General features: G+C 41.8%; 1 protein-coding gene across 7 annotated transcripts in view; it reads right to left on the bottom strand.

The window, feature by feature from the left end:
* Window positions 1-20,035, bottom strand: part of Znf236 (zinc finger protein 236) — a 95,052-nt gene that overhangs the window by 28,931 nt on the left and 46,086 nt on the right. For all 7 annotated transcript variants that reach the window (XM_052201486.1, XM_052201487.1, XM_052201489.1 and 4 more), the window contains 8 exons: window positions 16,253-16,394; window positions 15,462-15,722; window positions 11,022-11,278; window positions 7,772-7,873; window positions 7,145-7,296; window positions 4,960-5,063; window positions 4,448-4,599; window positions 2,788-3,000 (listed from right to left, as the gene is read on the bottom strand). In XM_052201486.1, the coding sequence (XP_052057446.1) occupies window positions 2,788-3,000; window positions 4,448-4,599; window positions 4,960-5,063; window positions 7,145-7,296; window positions 7,772-7,873; window positions 11,022-11,278; window positions 15,462-15,722; window positions 16,253-16,394 (1,383 nt within the window). The remainder of the gene's footprint in view (window positions 1-2,787; window positions 3,001-4,447; window positions 4,600-4,959; window positions 5,064-7,144; window positions 7,297-7,771; window positions 7,874-11,021; window positions 11,279-15,461; window positions 15,723-16,252; window positions 16,395-20,035) is intronic.

The raw sequence follows: 20,035 nt of genomic DNA, 5'->3' as shown, positions 1-20,035 counted from the left end.
AGGAAGGAAGGAAGGAAGGAAGGAAGGAAGGAAGGAAGAAAGAAAGAAAGAAAGAAAGAAAGAAAGAAAAGAAAGAAAGAAAGAAAGAAAGAAAGAAAGAAAGAAAGAAGTAACAACAACAACCAGGAAAAAAGCTGCCAGCACCAACTGCAGGCATGAAGGTAAGAAAGCTACTGAGGAGAGAGTACAGAGACTTCTGTCACACACCTGCACTTCACATTCACTGAGTGTGTGTGTGTGTGTGTGTGTGTGGGGGGAGAGAGAGAGAGAGAGAGAGAGAGAGAGAGAGACAGACAGACAGACACTCAGACAGACAGAGATTAAAAACAGAAAATGTAAGAATAGAAAGCACAGGCAGAGTAGGAGGTCGGGACCTGTGCCTGACACACGTAAACCCTTCAGAATGGAGAAGTGTGAAGTAAACAGTCGTAATTCCAATCAGTAAATGGAGAAGCAACTGGATTGATATTCAGAAAAAAGATGGAACAGACAGAAAACAGGAGAGGGGCAGGAAAAGAAACCAGTCATGGAATCCAGAGACAGGAAACTCAACATCTACTAACAAAATTTAAAGAAAAAAGTACACATTAAAAACTTCATAATACATTTATTTGTAAGGTCTGAAAGATTTAAACAAGTTATAGACAGTGCCCCCACCAACACACCAATATTGATGGTAAAACATGGAGATAATTGTGTTGAAATTTTAAATAAAACCAAAATATATAAAGATCAATATAAAACAAGTCATGAAAAAGGAACAGATAACAAAATTAGCAAAGTAAATAGCAAGAAGAGAAGGTGGCTCCCGTAAGGCCACACAGCTGAGCATCCCAACTGAGAAGGAGCTAACATCCACACACACGGCACTGTTAGCGGAGCAGAGCGAACAGTGGGTAGCTCTTCTCGGCTAAGAGTGTGCATGGCAGGCAAGTGAGACACATCACGGTGTCTGTGAACATGAATGCAGTGTGCCAGAGCTAAGGGACCCCACAGAGCAATCCTAGCATTGACTTTGGAGTTTGTGCTTTCTTAACTGCTAAGAAAGCCGAGGACTGGCCTTGAGCATGCATAGTCATGCTCGCTCGCCGGTGCCCAAACTCCAGGGTCTGCGCATCGGATAGACTTGCTTTTCATGGGTCACCACAGCTCATGGCCGACTGTGACTGCTGGAAACAAGGGTCACACTAAGCCCTACCAGATGGATCTACTTCTTGATGTACAGAAGACCAGACGTCTTAGAACTGTCTACTAAAGAAGCTGACCAAAGAAACAACCAAGTCAAGGCTTTTGCAATTTTAAAGTGGTTAAGGCAACCTGTGAAGGCTCCCTTTCAAACTATAGGACAAATGTACACTACTGTCATTTGAATGTAGCACAGGAGTGGTCCTACAGCCTGACCTGTAACCTCATCCATAGATGACTGAAAGCAAGTGATGGGATGAACAACTGGGAAGAAAGCAGGGAATTCCTCAGCAGATCATATCTCTGAGAGGGCTGACCAAAAAAAGACTTTACATGGCACAGACCTGACACTGTGCAGCACCATTCAATAACATCACCAGCTACAACACAAACACACACACACACACACACACACACACACACACACACACACACACACACGCGCGCGCGCGCGCTGCACACACCCCACTGCACACACCCCACTGCACACACCCCACTGCAAGGCTGTATAAGAATTGCAGAACTGCACTTGTTAACATGGCAGTGCTGGTGTCACCTGTGAAATAAAGCATGGACATTTTAACTTTATTTGTGGGCTTACTGGTAGAAAACAAGATGAGTCTCTCAAACTGCAGTGCCTAGTGTGAATTAGAGAGACTGCAATGGGAAGGAAACTCTCACAGGTCGCTCTACAATCTCAGGGAAAATGAAGAAGGATCTCTGCCTTGATTCACAGCACATTGTAATAACAACATCTAGCCATGTTGTACATGTGTGCTTACTGCATCACACAGCACAGATCAGACAACACACCTACTTGTATGCATCTGGTGCAGATGCTAAATATATGTATAAACCTCAGGTGAGGGAAATGAAAGTGTTGGACTATAGAATCACAGCACAACCCCACAGGCTAGAAAATGAGCTCTGCACAATGCTTGCTGAGTGAAACAGCAAGAGCACACATTGAACAGAAAGCCCAGCGCCGTCTTTGTCTCCACTGTGAGTCTCTGGACTTTTTCTCAGAATATATATGAGGGGGAGGGGGAGGGGGAGGGGGAGGGGGAGGGAGAGGGAGAGGGAAGGAGAGGGAGAGGGAGATTACAGCTATATTATGTTATGGCTCCTCAGATGCAGGTAAACGTACTTGCTGCACAGGCACAGCATCAAGCTCAATTCCTGGGATCCCAGGAAGGTGGATAGAGAGAACCAAGTCCACAATTGCCCGCTGACCTCCACACACATGCCCTGGCATCTGCACCCACATACACAAATCATTTTCATTAATAATAATTTTTAAATTGAGCTGGAGAGATGGCTCAGTGGTTAAGAGCACTGATTGCTCTCCCAAAGGTCCTGAGTTCAAATCCCAGCAACCACATGGTGGTTCACAATCATCTGTAATGAAATCTGATGCCCTCTTCTGAAGAGTGTATTTAGATATAAAAAATAAATAAATCTTTAAAAAAATAATAATTTTTAAATTAAAAATTCAAGGTACTTCTAAACTTAATTTGTAAGACTACAACATTCAAATAGATTTGTAAGTTATAACTAAACTGACATTTGACCAGTAAAGTTTCAATCCAAAGCAGAAACTACCTCCACCCTCTGTCTCTGCAGCTGCAGCGGCTGCAGATGAAACTGCTTGGTGTCTCTTCATGTGCTTTCTACAGTGGACTGCAGTGCGGAAGCCCTCTTCACAGAATGGACACTTGTAAGGCCTCATGCTCATGTGTGTGGCCATGTGCCGCGTGAGGCTGCCATTGGTGGTGAAAGATGCATTGCAGATGCTGCAGCTGAATGCCTTGACACCTACATCAATAGACAAGAACATGTCAGAGGAAGTCTTGAAATCATAGGCACTCAAGGACAAACAAACTTGTAACAGCAGAGTATACGTGGCTTACCGGTTATGAGATTTTGACTGGATAGTGATAGAAACAGACACTAACAGAGCATGTCTGATTACATTCTCTCCTATAATGAACAGCCTTGAGAAGACACTGCTCACAGAAAACCAATACAGCCCTGTTTGATACAACAGTGCCTCAGAAGAAGCACCTACCAGACCCTGCCTTCCCTCAATAAACGGATTGTCCCTGCTGCCTGAACAGTACTTCCTATGTACCACTATCCCAGAACCAACTTTGCAACAGCCCTTAAAGTCACTCCCTAGTCACCAATAGACCCCTCCATAGGCTTTTCTTCTTTGTGCATTTGTAAGTGGTACACCATCATTTTCAAGAAGCTGTATTCAGAATACATATTGATGTCAAATGTGTAAATATATTAAATGGAAGGTGTTAATCTAATCACAAACCATATATCTGCAAAAGGTCCAAGACATAAATGGGCATGCTACATTTTTAAAAGACTTATCAAACTGATGATAATAAAGCAATCAACATAACTTTAAATGGGAGAGTGATCAGAACTGACAATTCTCAGCAAGTGTACAGGAAGAGGTTCAATACCATGGAACACTTGGAATACACAAACCAAACCCCAACAAGTGACAGTTACCCACCCAAGAATGGTGACAGCAAGAAAACATACAATACAATGTCCTGCTCTCAGTGCGGAAGAGACAGACCTTCATAGATGTGGTGGATGACATGTTACTTGAGAACCAGTTTATATTGAACATAAGAGATTACAAGTGGATTTGCTTTTGTGTGTTTTGAACCCAGGGTTTTGCAATGCTGGCCCGTCCAATAATCACCATCCCTAAAGTCATTCCCAGCCCAAAAGGGTTATTTTTATGGCCCAGCAATTTGTACTCCTTGATGATAAAGCCATATTCATACAAGTCAAATAGTAGATCTAATAAATAGGTAGATGAAACTTGCTTTGTCTGTGTAACAAAATATTATAGATCAGAAAAAAGATGGCAGTATTAATATATGCTACAATATAGATGAACTCTGAACAGCACACATACTAAAGTGAAAGAATATGACCATGACAGACCATCTATGAGCTCACTCATGGGCAGTATCTACAATAAACATCTACAAAGACAGAGAGAGATCAAGGATAATTTATAGTTGCTGATATTAAGAGAATAAGGGAGTGGATGCTAAAAGGCCTATACTTTCTTTTGGATGCCAATAAAATCATACTAAGAATAGACAGGTGCTTTCAGCACTCTGTAGACAGGCTAAAACCACAGTGACTGAACTGAATGATGTATGCATTACAGCAATAAAGCTATAACATGAAAAGAAGACAGGTCATGATTTTTGAAACAGACATTAACCTGTGTGTGTCTTCTCGTGGGACTTGAGGACACCAGAGGAGACAAAACCACGCCCACAGAGCTTGCACTTGTAGGGCTTCTCCCCCGTGTGTGAGCGTACATGCTGCTTCAAGTGACTGGACTTCTTAAAGCCTTTGTTGCAATAGTCACACCTAGAAATGGAACACAGAGAACTCAGGCCCTGCTCACTCAGAGATGATTTCAGAGCTTGCAGGGCCAAGACCAGGCAATTCAGGAGAGCAAAGCAGCTTCAGCGTGCTCACCAGCAGGTGGCCAGTGTGCTTGGATGAACCAGGCACTACTCCACACTCAGGAAATACAATGGGCAGGACAAAACAGACCAGATAACATAATCATTAAACGAGCATATGAAGGACAACTGTCTGGATGCCTTATAAACTGGGGCAATAATGAAGCCTATTTCATAATCCAAGAAAAGGGAGTTGCAAAGCACTTGGCCCTCGCGGGTGTGCAGTCCGCTCAGCTCAGGATCTGGGTCTGTGCAGTATTACCTATAAGAGCGCCTGCTCTGGTCCTCGCTGTCCTCCAGGAACTGTGGGCGTTGTGTTTGTAGGTCCAAATCCTCTTGAGATGACTCTGGAAGCAAACGAGTTGCCTAAAATGATCAGAAATATAAAGCAAGAATATATGAATATCTATTAGTAAGTATAAGATGACTCAATTGTATCAAAGATATAAATGTTTATAATGCAGTTTTAAGAGAAAAACTTCACGTAATCCATTATAATCATTTGAAAGAGTGAAAGTATCAATCATTGGCAGATATGATTAAATATGTACTTATGTTACACTAAACTATGGTTGTTTGAGACAGAGTGTAGGTCTAGTTGGCCAAAGTGAGACCAGCACTTGCTGCATTGCTTGAGCTGGTCTCAGGATCCTCCTAGCTCAACCTCCCAAGTGGTGGGATTACAGACTGAACTTCCATGCTTCACCAATAAGCAACCTTAGTACAAAGTATAAACAAATAAGATTTATCTTAATGAGAGATCACTCTTTCATCAGCTTGACTCTACTACCTATGAATGACTGGATCTTAAACAGCCTATATTCTAAAGGATTGGCTGCTATTCGGTAACACTATTGGTGACTGGGAACCAATAGATAGAACTTCCTGGGAAGGACTCATGTGGAGACTACTGTCTTTGAGGGAGTGCCCTTGTAGGAGAAAAGGGAACCTTCATCTTTCCTTCCTCCCACAGATGCCACAAGGAAAGCATTTTCTTCCACCACATGTGCCCCAGGATAGTCCTGTGCCATGTCACAGGCCCCAAGGCAACAGACCTATTAAGTCAGGGACTAAAATCTCTGAATTTATGATGAAAATGACTCTCTCCTGGTTTTAGGTTGGTTATCTGAGTACACTGTCACATCAGTGCAAAGGTAACATGCTGGCGTGAATAAATATGCTACCTTCTGAAAAGAGAAAGACTTCTCTTTTGTCACAGGAAACCTAGGGAAGGAAAAGCCACCTCTACCTCTCAGAGACAGTACCACAGAGCAGCCACCCTGACCTCTATCCTGACTAAAGGACCACAGCCCACAGCACCACAGCAGCACTGAACCTAGCCTTCTCAATGCGTCCTGACTTAAAAATAAATCCTGCTCACCCTGGACAGAGAGCAAGTAGACTTGAGGACAGCTGGATAACTAAAGGGCAGGCTGAGAGATGCTTGCATGGTGATGGACGCAGTTATCTTTTGACTTGTCTACCCACCTTCCATGAGCAAATGAGCCCCATCCATCCATCCATTGTGGGACACCAGTTGCACTACATAGGCAAAGTTCTACCCAGAGAGGTGTGCAGTAACCCTGAGCTCCCACACAGCATGCACTCCACACCAGTCTCACCTGAGCCACCACACAGCACGCACTCCACACCAGTCTCACCTGAGCCACCACACAGCACGCACTCCACACCAGTCTCACCTGAGCTCCCACACAGCACGCACTTCACACCAGTCTCACCTGAGCTCCCACACAGCACGCACTCCACACCAGTCTCACCTGAGCCACCACACAGCACGCACTCCACACCAGTCTCACCTGAGCTCCCACACAGCACGCACTCCACACCAGTCTCATCGCCTGATGAGATGCGATGCCCTGCGGCTTCTACCTCAAAGCAACTGCTCTGACTTTTACATGCCCACTACTAACAACAGGAGATTTTTAAAAAGTTAACTATTGATTTGTCTGTCATTTTTAATAGTATTTAAAAACTTGCAAAAGAAAAAAACATCAAACAAACACTTCAGTGTCCCTAACCTGAGTAAGAGAATAAAAATTAGTTATGAATAAAAATGTTATTTTTCAGGAAACCTATTATTTAAACAAGTAAACAATATTTTGTATGTTTTAACTTGTCAATAATAATTTTATTTTCCTTCTGACAAAAGCAATATTCTCATATACCACACTAGTAAATCCAGCTTCTGATATAACACACCAGCAAATCGGTGGCTTTCAGTCAAAATGGCCAAAGTGCCCATGGCATTTATTCCCCAGAGGTCAAGGTCAGATGCTTGTCACAGAAGCTTGTCACGAATGCATCAGACATAGGAACCTGCCCTGGATGGAGGCCTGCCAGAGCAAGTGCCTTGTAAATTACTCCAGCAGCAGACAGACAGATATCTGCTGGCCGAAGCACTAGCCAGCCCTTCTCCTCAGACTCACCACATTGATGGCATCAGAGCTTGGGACCTGCAGCAAGCTTTGCTGGTGGAAACTCGTGGACAAGGCCTGGGACTCGAGGGTGCTAGAGTCCTGCAGCTGCTGCACGGGTGGGAAGGAAGTCTGCTGACTGTACGTGTCAGTCACCGTGAAACCTGAAAGAATTAGGTCAGGAGCTCTGCAGCAAGTGTTAGTGACAGACACAAAAATACAAGGAAAGCTAGCGAGACAATGTGCCAGGCAGTCTCTGCTTCCTGCATGGGGATCAGGAGGAGAGTGCTCTTTCAGCAGCTCTGAGTCTCTGCTAACAGGCAGTAGAGTACTGTGCCCTGCCCATCTCCCTGAGACACAGGTTTTACACTCCAGCCACCAACACCAGTTCCCACCAAATCATCATTCTAACCCATTACTTTCTCTGGGATAGGGACCCTGGATAGAATAGCTGTAAAATTCACATTTTAGGAAATATAAGATTACAAAATATTACATACAAAAAAAAATCTTAAATGCATGCAATTACTGGGTTTAAACCATACATTTTACAAGAGCCCTCAAAGAAACAACAAAGCTTTGTAAACTAAACCCAGCACAGGTGAGCTGGTTTGCAATCTTAAAGAAGTTCACACTGACCTTGTGGAAGTCCTGCCGACTCAAAGGATGGCTGCGGAGTGCCCTGCTCTTCAAACTGGTCCATGTGCCCTGGAAGAGGAGTCTGGGAAGCTGTGAACCCATCTAAGGACAAAGCGAGAGGAACACACACAATCAAGACTCACCCCACCTGCTGACCCATCCAGAAGTATGCTACTGAGTTTTCAAGACTTATTCTCATTTTGAAAAGACAAGCGGAAAGTAATGTTCATTGTTCTAAAAAGTTTTTTTTTTTACTATATCTCAATGTTCTGAAATGCAATTACACTTAATAATTATGTAAAACTCAGGCTTCAGAGGGGATAGAACGTGTACATTCCTGCCCATAGACTAAATAAACTTTAGGGCATTCACAGAACTGTCTGCTACCAAGCCTGACAGGGTAGGAATTAAGCCAGCGTGCGGAGCACAAGTCACAGTGAGCACACTGACGCAGCTCAGCTGACACGGGTTTTGTGGACCACATTTCTGATACAATAAAGCCACATACTGCTTTACATTCTATATTAGGAGCCCCATCCCTGTGACTAGTAACCATCACTGGCTTCAGCAGTCTTGGAATCTACATGGAATCCTTGTCACAGAATATATATCAAAAGAAGTTTACAAACACTGCATGAAAATCCTACTTGAATAAGCCAATAATAAATTCAACATGTATACACAGACACACAGAAGGCCATGTTGACACATTTACTTAGAAACAATTGGAAGACCTTACGACAAAATGTGGACAGTAAGTTTTTCTGTAGGCCTAAAAGTTTAAATGATTTTAAAATTTGCTACCAAGAAGTCATATTGCTTTGTGTTTAAAATGGACAACAATCTTGACACATAGCAGAAAAAAAATGAAAATAAAAATTACCCATTCCCTAAAAGAAGCTAATAGAATGGAACAGCTGATGTCTGGGTAAAGAATATAAGGACCAACACTGAATGATCTAACATCGCAGCTGCACAGATATGTAAGTGGCACCACTGTGACTTTAAGAAAGCAGGCAGGACAGCTGGTACAGGTCAGTGTGGAATGCCTAGCCTACACAATCCTCTGGGTATGATCCCCAGGGCCAGGACCCAGCAAAGAGAAGGGGAAACTAGCAGGCAATCTTCCTGAGATGGTTCTGCCATGGACTGACAAAGTTAATGATGGATTTACTTCTGGAGACAAGATTTCATTTTAGGAAAGACTCCTACTACTAATGTGATTTTCCTGTTATTATTAAATGTACATAACAATCACTAGGTGTTAGCCCACCCTTTTTAGCAGATCTCTGCAGAACAACCAAGATGTACTGCCTTGTAGTAATGCTATATAGACAAATAGATAATTTCTTAATTCTTAATGATAATGATTTCCTAAAGTTAATCAGTAATTATTAAGATCTTTTATAATAGGACTGCTACTAAGTTCCTTCTTATATCAAAACTGTACTGAGAAACTCTGCCAGTGCTCAAGTGTCAAGATTTAATTGCTTCTGAGATAGAAAGCAGACATCTGCATGTTAGCAAATTCCAAGAGGTTATAAAACCATTAACCAAAGGTTATAAAAAGGGAACTAATGATTTACTATAGGTACAAGGAGAGAAGATAAAATATTGACTAGGGCCAGGCGGTGGTGGCACACGCCTTTAATCCCAGCACTTGGGAGGCAGAGGCAGGTGGATTTCTGAGTTCTCGAGGCCAGCCTGGTCTACAGAGTGAGTTCCAGGACAGCCAGGGCTATACAGAGAAACCCTGTCTTGAAAAACCAACCCACCCACACACACACACATACACACACACACACACACACACACACACACACACACACACATATATATTATATAGTTATGGTCTTTAACTCTAGCTAGTGACAGAAGATGACTGTTTAGCCAGATACTTTTAATGGATACACATGTAAACATTCTCTGTTGTAAACTTTTTAATCAATTTATGATTGAATTTATGTAGTGAACTTTTGTAAAAAAAAAAAAAAAAAGAAAAAAAAAGGTATGCTTGGATAAACCATATAATCTATACTCCTAGAAAAGGTACAAAAGACTAGGAAACATGACATTGCACAGCACTGGGGGTAAGAGCATCCAGAAGAAGGCATCCAGAACAAGGCCATTATCACAGCAGAGCAGGAGGAGAGCAAGATTAGAACAATGCAGAATGGAATAACTCAGAAATCATAGGGCAACTTAAAACATTTAGAGAACAATATGCAGATTGCAGAGGGAAAGAGGAAAAAAGAAAAAGAAACTGCAGAGAAAGCAGAAGAAGCAGGCAGGGTTCTCCTTACCATGGGCCAGAATAGGTCTTTTCTTAATAGCAAGGCAGGCTTAGTTTTACGAAAGAGGACAAAGCTTTCTTCTTACAGACTTGGGTTTAATTCATTTAGCAATAAAATGTTAGAAGCTTTTTCTTTTCTCTATGCAACAAAGATTGTAGCTCATTTTTCATCCAGAATAAGTGAGTTCTTTCTGCACTGGTGCTTGATCTTTTGCTCCATATACATATGTAAGGATGGGGTGGGTGGGTGTGTAATTATGAAATAAGCATGCAACTGGGCCCAACTTGTTTGAATGGAAATGTATGAGTGTGTATGCATCAATCCGTATATGAATTGATATGAGTTTAATCCATATTTGCTTGTGTAAAAGTTTTTCCTTCTGTGAGCACGATTCTCTTCTGGTTCAATAGACATTTATTGCTCCAAACGTTCCCCTAGACTGACAAGTGAGAAGCATCTGGGCAAGAGGAACAAAGCTCTAACAATTAATCCATTTTCTAATCCCTCCCCCCCTTTTTACTATGAAGTGCTAAGAGCCAGACACTGAAGTTTCTGGGCTCAGAGAAACTCAGGCAGGCAGGTCAGCTGCTGTAGCCAAGTGACTTTTTTCAATCAGCTAAGTATCTTGCCCCCACTGATGCTCCTCTTTCTCCTCAGCTTATAGGAAGGAAAAAAAAAAAACAGGAAAAGGAAAAGGAAAAAAAGGAAAGGAAAAGAAAAGGAAAAAAAAGGAAAGGAGGAGAGGATAGGGGAAGGGAGGGGAGGGGAGGATAGGGGAGGGGAGGGGAGGGGAGGAAGAGGAAGAGGAAGAGGAAGAGGAAGAGGAAGAGGACAAACCAACAGCTGGGTTGGCCCCTGGCACTCCAGCACCAAAAAGAAGGTGGCGGCTGTAGCGAGGCGCAGGACCACAGACTGTGCTGGGATCATTAGGAAAGCTAAAGTCCCTGAAATAGTACCTTCATCGGCTTCCAAAGGTGGGTCTGCCAACTGCTGTCCAAGTGCTGCATCTTCTGTGCCTACCACATGCTGTGGCCCCAGTTCCAGCAGAGACTCGGGGTCTGCTGCCACTGTCTCTGGAGTCTGCTGCAGCTCTGCACTTTCAATCTCCACAGGCATGGGAGCCGACACTTGTATGCTCTGCTGGTCCACAGTGCTCTCATCCTCCATGGAGGAAGCCTCCTGATGCTGTTGGAGCTGCTGGGCCAATTCGTATCTTTGGAAAAGCAGAATAATTCACAAGACACTATCAACAGCAGAAATGCAACTGTGAAAGATATCGTTCACTAAAACACTACTTTTATTCTTCAATTATTTCATTTTGATGTCAATCTAGCTAAAAGTTAACCACTTTATAACCCTAAAGAAACTCCAGTCGCCTGTCAGCACTCACAGCACTCAGTGGCACAAAGGGCAGCATGTCCAACAATCCAGTGTTTACAAAGCCACGGGGTGGTGCACACTGAAGCTCAGTATTGCAGGTTGAAGCAGGACACCAGCCATGACTCAAAGCTACCCTGGACTGCAAAATGGAACAGAGTCTCAGCATACCCCACACTCCGTTAAAAGCCGCCTTCCACCTGCTGCCTCTAATTCCAAGGGAGGCAGTTTTTGTGGTATGGTATGGATATAAAGCCCAACCCTCCCACAAGTCATGTGTTGAAGACTGTTTCCAATAATGCAATGCTCAGAAGTGAGACTTTGAGGAAATGACTACCTTAGGAGGTACTTACTCAACGGCAGAATCCCTTGCTAAATTCCTAATATTCTGGGGGAGGTACTGAACAATAGGAAGAAGATCCTAGTTGCTGTAAGCATGCTTTTGAAGACTGTCACTTGTCCCCTGACCCTTCCTTTGCCTTTTTGCTTCCTCAATGCAAGAGATGAACAGACTGTCCAAATGTCTCCTCTGCCATGGTGTGCGGCATCAGTGCCAGGTGACCACTATAACACTGCTAATTAGTCAAGCAAGAGTTCATCCGTTAAACCACGCCATGTTTCAGAACATGTAATATGCGGCATAGTCCATTCTTTCTCCTGTTAATGTTGGTTTTAGCAATATATGCATATATAAATCATAGCTAGTATATATTCATCAGGATCAACAATTTATCTTTCAAAGAGAGACATAAACAATGAATTTTAGTGGAAGAATCCAAAGACTTTAAGAAAACTACATCAATTACCTGATTAACTGGCTAACTACCAAACGAAGAATCTAAAACAATGAGGCACTCCTGCCCTTTTCTGTGTGCATGGTTAAACCCACAGCTGTAGCATGTGTATGTTCTACCTCAGAATCTTAGTCTCCTATCTGTCTCCTCTGTGTACCACCTGAGTTCTAAAATCTGGCCTCTTCATTTCCCAATAGCCAAGAATCCATTCTCAACTACTGGTACTACAGAACAAACAAAATGCACACATCAGGGGTCAGCCTCTCACCCCTCACAGTCACGTCACCTGCCCTCCCTCCCTGATTACTGTCTCTCATGGGGCTTCTGCTTCCATGCCTAGATGTTTGGTTTTCATTTTTATAAATTTACTTTTATAATCATGTCTATTTGTAAAGATATTTCTTGTTATTTTTTGAGATTATAATTACATCATTCCCTCTACCTTTTATCCCCTTTCTCCCCTCCCTCCCCTCCTCTCATAGCCTTTAAAAAAATTGTAGCTACGTAATATATATGTATATATGCATGCAAATATCCCTCACTACACAAAATATCACCTGCTCAGTCTGAATAATGCTACTTAAATGTGTGTTTTCAGGGCCGGCCAACCGTCTGTACTGAATAACCCACCGGTGTGCCGCTCCCTGGGGAGACTGTTTGTCCTGCTCTCAGTGTCCTTTACTGCCTCGAGTCCTTTATGTAGGCTTGAGGCCACCTGGCCTTTTCCTGTGTTTTTAGTATAAATGTGTGTTCAATTTTGGGGACAGACAAAAGGGAAAGCATGGGCTGTATCTCTCCTTACAGTCTGTGGAGGTGATTCTAGGCTGTGCTGTGTATGGGGCCCGGACTCCCTGTTGAAGCAATGTACAGTGCCATTCCCACTCAGAGAGCAGGGTGTTATACTCCCCCTTCACAGACTGTAGAGAGGCCATGCTTGTTTTATGGGTTGTTATTTGTTTCGTATAAATATGAACAAAATCTATAAGAGCAAAGGGCCCAGTACTTACAGTACAGTAGACAGGCTCAGCAGCCTCAAATGCTGCAGAGGCAGTTGTACTTTCCCTCAGCACAGCCCTCACCAACAAAGGCCAAAATACTTCACCTAATCCAAGAGACCCAGTAACTATGCCAGTGACCTTCAGATCCATCAACAGAGGCCCTAAAAACCTGCATTCTCAACATTTTCACAGAAAGTATATTGTATAGTATAAAGTATACTGGCAAAACCTAGCATTTACTATACCACAGAGTATCAAAACTCCCAAGCTCAATGCTGCTCTACAGCTTGCCAGCCAGCCTGTGGAAGGAGCACGGCCCCCTGCTCTGAGTGGGAATGGCACTGTACATTCCTTCAACAGGGAATCCCCAGGTCCCACACACGTCACAGCATAGGCTCACCTCCACAGACTGCAATGTGGCACAGCTAGACAAGTAACTGCGAGGTCTACTACATGGCACCACCAATGATGTTGCCTGGGTAGTCTGTGGCACTGGGTAACTTCCTGGCTAAATATTTCACAACCAAGTCAACTGTGTTAAATGTACTTAGACATTCAAGTAAAAACAAAACAAAACAAAAAAACAAAAACAAAAAACAAAAAACAAACACCAAAACAAATAACAAAACCAAAGTGGCCTATTATAGTTAATTTCTTCCTGTTACCCTTAACTACTTCTGTTACAGTCAACTTCTTCCCTATTAAAGTTAACTTCTTCTACCATGTTGGGTTTGCTTTGTAGGACTGTGCAGGCAGGTACACCTGAGTTGAAACACAATAGGTTTGATGCCCTTCCATGGTGGGCCCAGTTGCCACTTTAGATGAGCTAATTCCACAGCATGCTAGCACTGCTGTAGCTTCACAGGAGTGGTGGACTCAGCCGGGCATGGTGATGCACACCTGTAATCCCAGTACTCCAGGAGACAGAGGCAGGCGGATTTCTGAGTTCAAGGCCAGCCTGGTCTACAGAGTGAGTTCCAGGACAGTCAGGGATACACAGAGAAATCTTGTCTGGGGGGGTGGGGGGGAACAAACAAAAGGAGTGGTGGACTCTGTTTTAGTCAGAAGCATGCCTCTTTTATGCTACACCATGGTCAAGCTAGTGTTCTACCAAATAAATATAGGTTACACTGAATAACAGGTTCATAGCTTATATAAGGCTTGTGGTCTGTAATTCAACAACAGAATACCACAGAAACTCATTTATAAAGCCTAAAAATCAGACCAGGGAGATGGCTCAACAAGTAAGGGATCTTCTAGGTCAAACAAGGAAACCTGAATTCTAGCTCCAGAACCCACAGGATAGGAGGGAACCAACTCCCACAAGTTCTCGTTCTCTCTGTCTCTGTCTGTCTCTCTCTCTCTCACACACACACACACCACACACACAAATTAAAAAACTATAAATCAGAGAATTAAGACTTTCTTTTTAAAAATCTTCACTATGCCAACTATATTAGGTCTAGCCTTTGACTATTAGCTGAAAAAAAAAAAGACTTTACAGTAAAGAATTTTGCTTAATATAGACTGCTTCAGTATTAAAAGTAAAAATGTTAACTGGGTACGGTATTATCCACATGTGTAATTCCCCAGCAAGCAGGACTTTGAGGCAAGCCTGAGTGAGACCCTGTTTTCATTTAAAAAAAGAAGTGTGTGTGTGTGTGTGTGTGTGTGTGTGTGTGTGTGTGTGTAGGGTTGTTTTGGCTTCTTTATTTGTTGTAGACAGGTTCTTACTCTCTGGTTCAGTCTGGTGTTGAACCGACAGCAATGCTTCTGCATCAGTCTCTCAAGTTCTTAGATTATAGGCATGAGCTATCATACTTGGCTCAAAAAAAAATTAAAGTTAAAAATCACCTAAGTTCATGCCACCATCTATGGCTCTCACTAGATCCCTCAGTGCAGCCAGTCGACTTCCTTAACCTGATACATCCATTAAAAAACAACACGGGGGTCAAAGACAATTCTTAATTGCTCCTCACCCAATCTGGGAATAGGACACTAATTAAAAAGCAAGCACATGCCGGGCGGTGGTGGTGCAGGCCTGTAATCCCAGCACTCTGGGAGGCAGAGGCAGGCTGATTTCTGAGTTCGAGGCCAGCCTGGTCTACAGAGTGAGCTCCAGGACAGCCAGGGCTATACAGAGAAACCCTGTCTCGAAAAAAACAAATCCAAAAAAACCAAAACTAAAGCAAGCACATCACAGCTATCACATCAGCAGTATACCTACCTATGAGTTTTCATGTGTTTCTTGCAGTTCAGTGAAGTCTTAAATGTTTTCTGGCAATAGGGACACATGTAAGGACGGAGGTCATTATGTATGCCCATGTGTCTCCGTAAGCTACCACCTGTGGTAAAGGCGCCATTACAGATCAGACACTTGAAAGACTTCAGTCCAGTGTGCGTCCGAACATGGGCTTTGAGCACTCCTGCAGAGACGAAGCCTCGTCCACATTGAGAGCATTTGAAAGGTTTTTCACCTGTATGTGATCTAAAAGGTAGATAAAAATCTTAATACATTCATTACATGTTTATAACACTATAACAAATGTAAAATCAACACATTTCACTCTAGAATACTCTTTTTAAGGCAACTAGAAAAGATGTCACTCTCTATATCTTGTAGTGAGCAAACCTGAGACTCAGGCAAGGGATTTCCCAGAGATGCGAGCTGCACGCCCTGAAGAGAAAGCGTGAGCTCTCAGTGGAGCTCTGTCTTCAGAACACCACACTACCACTCCTGAGTGCATTTCTATTTCCTTTCACTGACAAAACTAGTAAGTCTTTGACACATGCTGAAAATGGCAAACACTAAAATATAACTGGAAAACAAGTAAAACTCAGGGGTAATTTCTGATTAAAATATTTGAATGAATATATTCAAGAATAAAAAGTGTCACAAAAAATTTTATGGTCAGAAAAATATTAACCATGAGGTAACAGCATCATCCTAAATACTTAGTCACCAGATCACTGCATCTCTGTACTTATACAAAGTCCACACCTCCTCTCAGACCTTACCTGATATGTTGTTTAAGATGGCAAGACTTTTTATATGCTCGATGACAGTAAAAACATTTGTATGGTCTATCTGCTTCATTGCCAAAATTATTATTAAAATAATTTTGGAAAAATTGGTTTTTTGGAATGGGCTGGATAAGACCTACAAATCAAAAGAAAAGCAGGAATATTCACTGTTAGTGTTACTACTAATATGTCAAAAGGCATTTGCTTTAAGGTTCTGATGACTATAGAGTTCAGTATCACAACAAATGCTACTTTAACTATGTCATGAATTATCATCTATTTAATCAAGTCATTTCCATCCCTATAGTACAATGTTTATCACTACCTACTTTCTGGCCCTGCAGAGTGTATATATTATTATAAGCATACACTGGCGTCTAGAACCATTTTTTAAGGCACGTGCTGGCATGAGATTTACATATATACATTCAAAACTTAAATCTGGATTTTAAATCTCTCTTTTCAGTGTGAATACTGCCTAAATACAATAATAAACTCACAACATAATACATCTAACATGACATCTAGTCCTGCAAATGCAGCATAAAGGAGAATTTACAAATGTCAAGACAATTAATTAACCTAGGGGTTGAAGAGATGTCTCAACAGTTAAGAGGACTTTGTCCTTCTTGCAGAGGACCCAGGTTCACTTCCCAACACCAACATGGTGGTTCATAACCATCCCTAACCCCAGTGCCAGGAGAGCCAACAGGCCACGTATGTGGAACACCTGTAATGCATTCACATGAAGTAAAATACATAAAAAATGTAAGATTATTGACCGATGTATTTCAGGATATACATGTTTTTATTAAATAAAGGATTCCCTTAGTTTGCTCACCTATAAACATAAAGTAATAATACCACCTTTGGGCTAGATGCACAATCAGCACAAACTTAGTTGTCAATCATCAGTAACTGAATGGTTATCTGGAACCTTCAGAGGAAGACTGGCCTGTCCCTACTGCTGTCAAGATTCAGTGGGCACTTGCTAACACTCTGCCCTCTCACGCTCCATGCCTAACCTCCTCCCCTCTGCAGTGCCACTAACTTCCTCAGAGTAATTACACATCTGTAAGACATTCTGTCTTTCCTGACTTCCCCTAAAAGAGCAAGCTGATTTCCAATTCTTTTCCCTAAAACTCACTGCTTATACTTCATGCAGACCCTTAACACCTGGTCCAGGTCTCTATAAGTGCCACTGTCTTCCTCATATATGTCAGCACAGAACTCTACTGTGACCATGTAAGGAGCTGCCTGGGTACTGAAGTGAACAAGTCTAGTAGGCACAACAGCACCTTAGTGTCTTCCCTCTTGCATGCAATTACAACATCTGAAATGGTTTCCAAGTGCATGATTTGTAAAAAAAGACACTGAAGTGTTTGGGCTAGGGGGAGGGGGGGGTCCTCCTAGGAACCATTAAATGAAGTAATACTCATTTTTATTTCTGCTAATTTTGCTTAGACAAGGTCTATAAAAACAAAGCTAATTATAAGGTCTCAATCTTTAAAGAAAAAAAATAGTAAGGATAAGTAAAGTGCACCCCAAACCCTAACACACTGGCTCTGCCAGCCACTCATTTCTATTGCACTTCTGGCTTTTTAGGAAACCACTAACCTCAATGAAGGGCATGAATAAATTTTACTCAATGTAAGTCAAAAGCAAACTAGAAATGGCTTTAAATTCCTTAAACTCTCTTGTATAATAGCAAAGAAAAGTGGAGCTTAGGGAAAAATACAACTACTGCAAAAAGTAACATAATTCAAATACTGCAAAATGGCAAGATATGGAAAACATATCATGTTACATATAATACATTATAAGAAGCCCTGCTATACAACAGAAACATGTTTAGTATAATGCAACATTTCATCTCACTATAATACACTATAATAAACCCTGATATACTGTAGAAATGTGTTTGGTATAATGTAACACTGACTAAAACAGCAAACATAAACTTGGAAGATCAACTACAACAATAATGCTATTTTAAAATAATATACAGGCCAATTGGCCCAGGTATTTGTGCTGAGACACAAGTTTATCTTCATGCACCTATATCTATACATCCTACACACACACACACACACACACACACACACAGTTTAAAAGGAAGCTGTAACTGTAGATAAACATACAGGTTGAGGATCCCTAATCTGAAGTGTAAAATGTCCCACAAAGCATTTTGAAAGCCAAAATGATGCTACAAGTGGAAAATTCCACACATGTTCTCTCATGATAGACAAGGTATAGACTACATACACAGTAAAAAATAAAAAATTAATTAATTTTGTCTTCAAACAGGTGATCATGATCATGGATGCTTACAATCCCAGCACACAGGTATAGGCAAGAGAATAACAAGTTCGATGTTATCCACAGCCTACACTACAGGATACTCTGTTTCAAAAGGAAGAAGAAACACACACACATACCCTGTTCAAACTGATCCTTCTCATGACTTCTTGCTACATTTCAGAATTTGAAGGTTTCTCTTCTCAATTGTTTTGGCCTCTGTATTATTATAACTTTTTTATATTTTTATATTTTTATTTCTTAGATAAATAAAACTTCAAAATGGCTTAAAGAGGTGGCTCAGCAGTTAAAAGCACATAATACTGCTGTAAACAACTCAAATTCAGTTCCTAGCACCTACATCAGATGGCTTACAACCATTTGTAACTGCAGCTCTAGGCCTTCTGCGGGTACCTGTACTAACACACATACCTCACAAAACACATACACACACACACACACACACACACACACACACACACACACACACACTTTTAAAAATGATAAACATTAAAAGACAAAGTTCATGTCTATACTGGCCATCTCACTGTCAGGCTGTGACTTAACACCAAGCTGCTATATATTCCATATGCATCCTAACCCATCATACTACGTCACCATAAGGTATTAATTTTGCTCAGGTTAGATTACCTTGAGTAGGTCAGTTATATAATATCAAGACTGCACAAAGTGTAAATTTACCTGTAAAACTTATTGAGTGCCACAGTCCAAATGCTTATATCCCTAAAAAACGTCTTATGTTGGGGGCTGGAGAGATGGCTCAGCAGTTAAGAGCACTGACTTCTTCCAGAAGTCCTGAGTTCAATTCCTAGCAATCACATGGTGGCTCACAAACATCTATAATGGGATCCCATGCCCTCTTCTGGTGTGTCTGAAGACTCTGACAATGAACTCACATATATAAAATAAATAAATCTTTAAACACAAAAAAGGTCTTATGTTGGAATCCACCCTACAACATAGCAGTGATAAAGAGGGTGCACTTTATGAGATGACCACTTATTGAGGTGGAGCCTTCATGGATGAAATCAATGCCCTTACAAAGGAGGCCCTGCAAATGTTAACTCGGCACTGTCAAAATGTTGTGAATAACCAACTGTTGAAACCTCAGTCAAAATACAACACCTAGATGGGAAGAAATGTAGTGACACATTACCTCCTGGGTGGGGCATGGCTGTTGCAATCACAGACATAGAAGAGAACAGCATGATAAGCTTTGGGAGGAAGATGGGGCTCAGAAGGGACTGGAAGAAGATGAAAGATGGTAATGAGTTGTGCTTGTGAGAACAATGCACTGCATGCATGTAGGAAGACTGGACCTATCTGTGAGGAAGAAGGCCTCAGACATCCAAGGCACTCCTTGCTAATCAAATCACATCATGTCTTAATTATCTATCACTGACAGTAAAACAAACTTAGAAACACGGCATATTCCTTTTTCTTTCCAATGCAAAGACT

This window comes from Apodemus sylvaticus, chromosome 13 (genome assembly GCF_947179515.1).
Source record: "Apodemus sylvaticus chromosome 13, mApoSyl1.1, whole genome shotgun sequence".
Lineage (NCBI taxonomy): Eukaryota > Metazoa > Chordata > Mammalia > Rodentia > Muridae > Apodemus > Apodemus sylvaticus.
The sequence above is the reverse complement of the archived record's forward strand: the minus strand, read 5'-3'. Positions and strand labels throughout refer to the sequence as shown.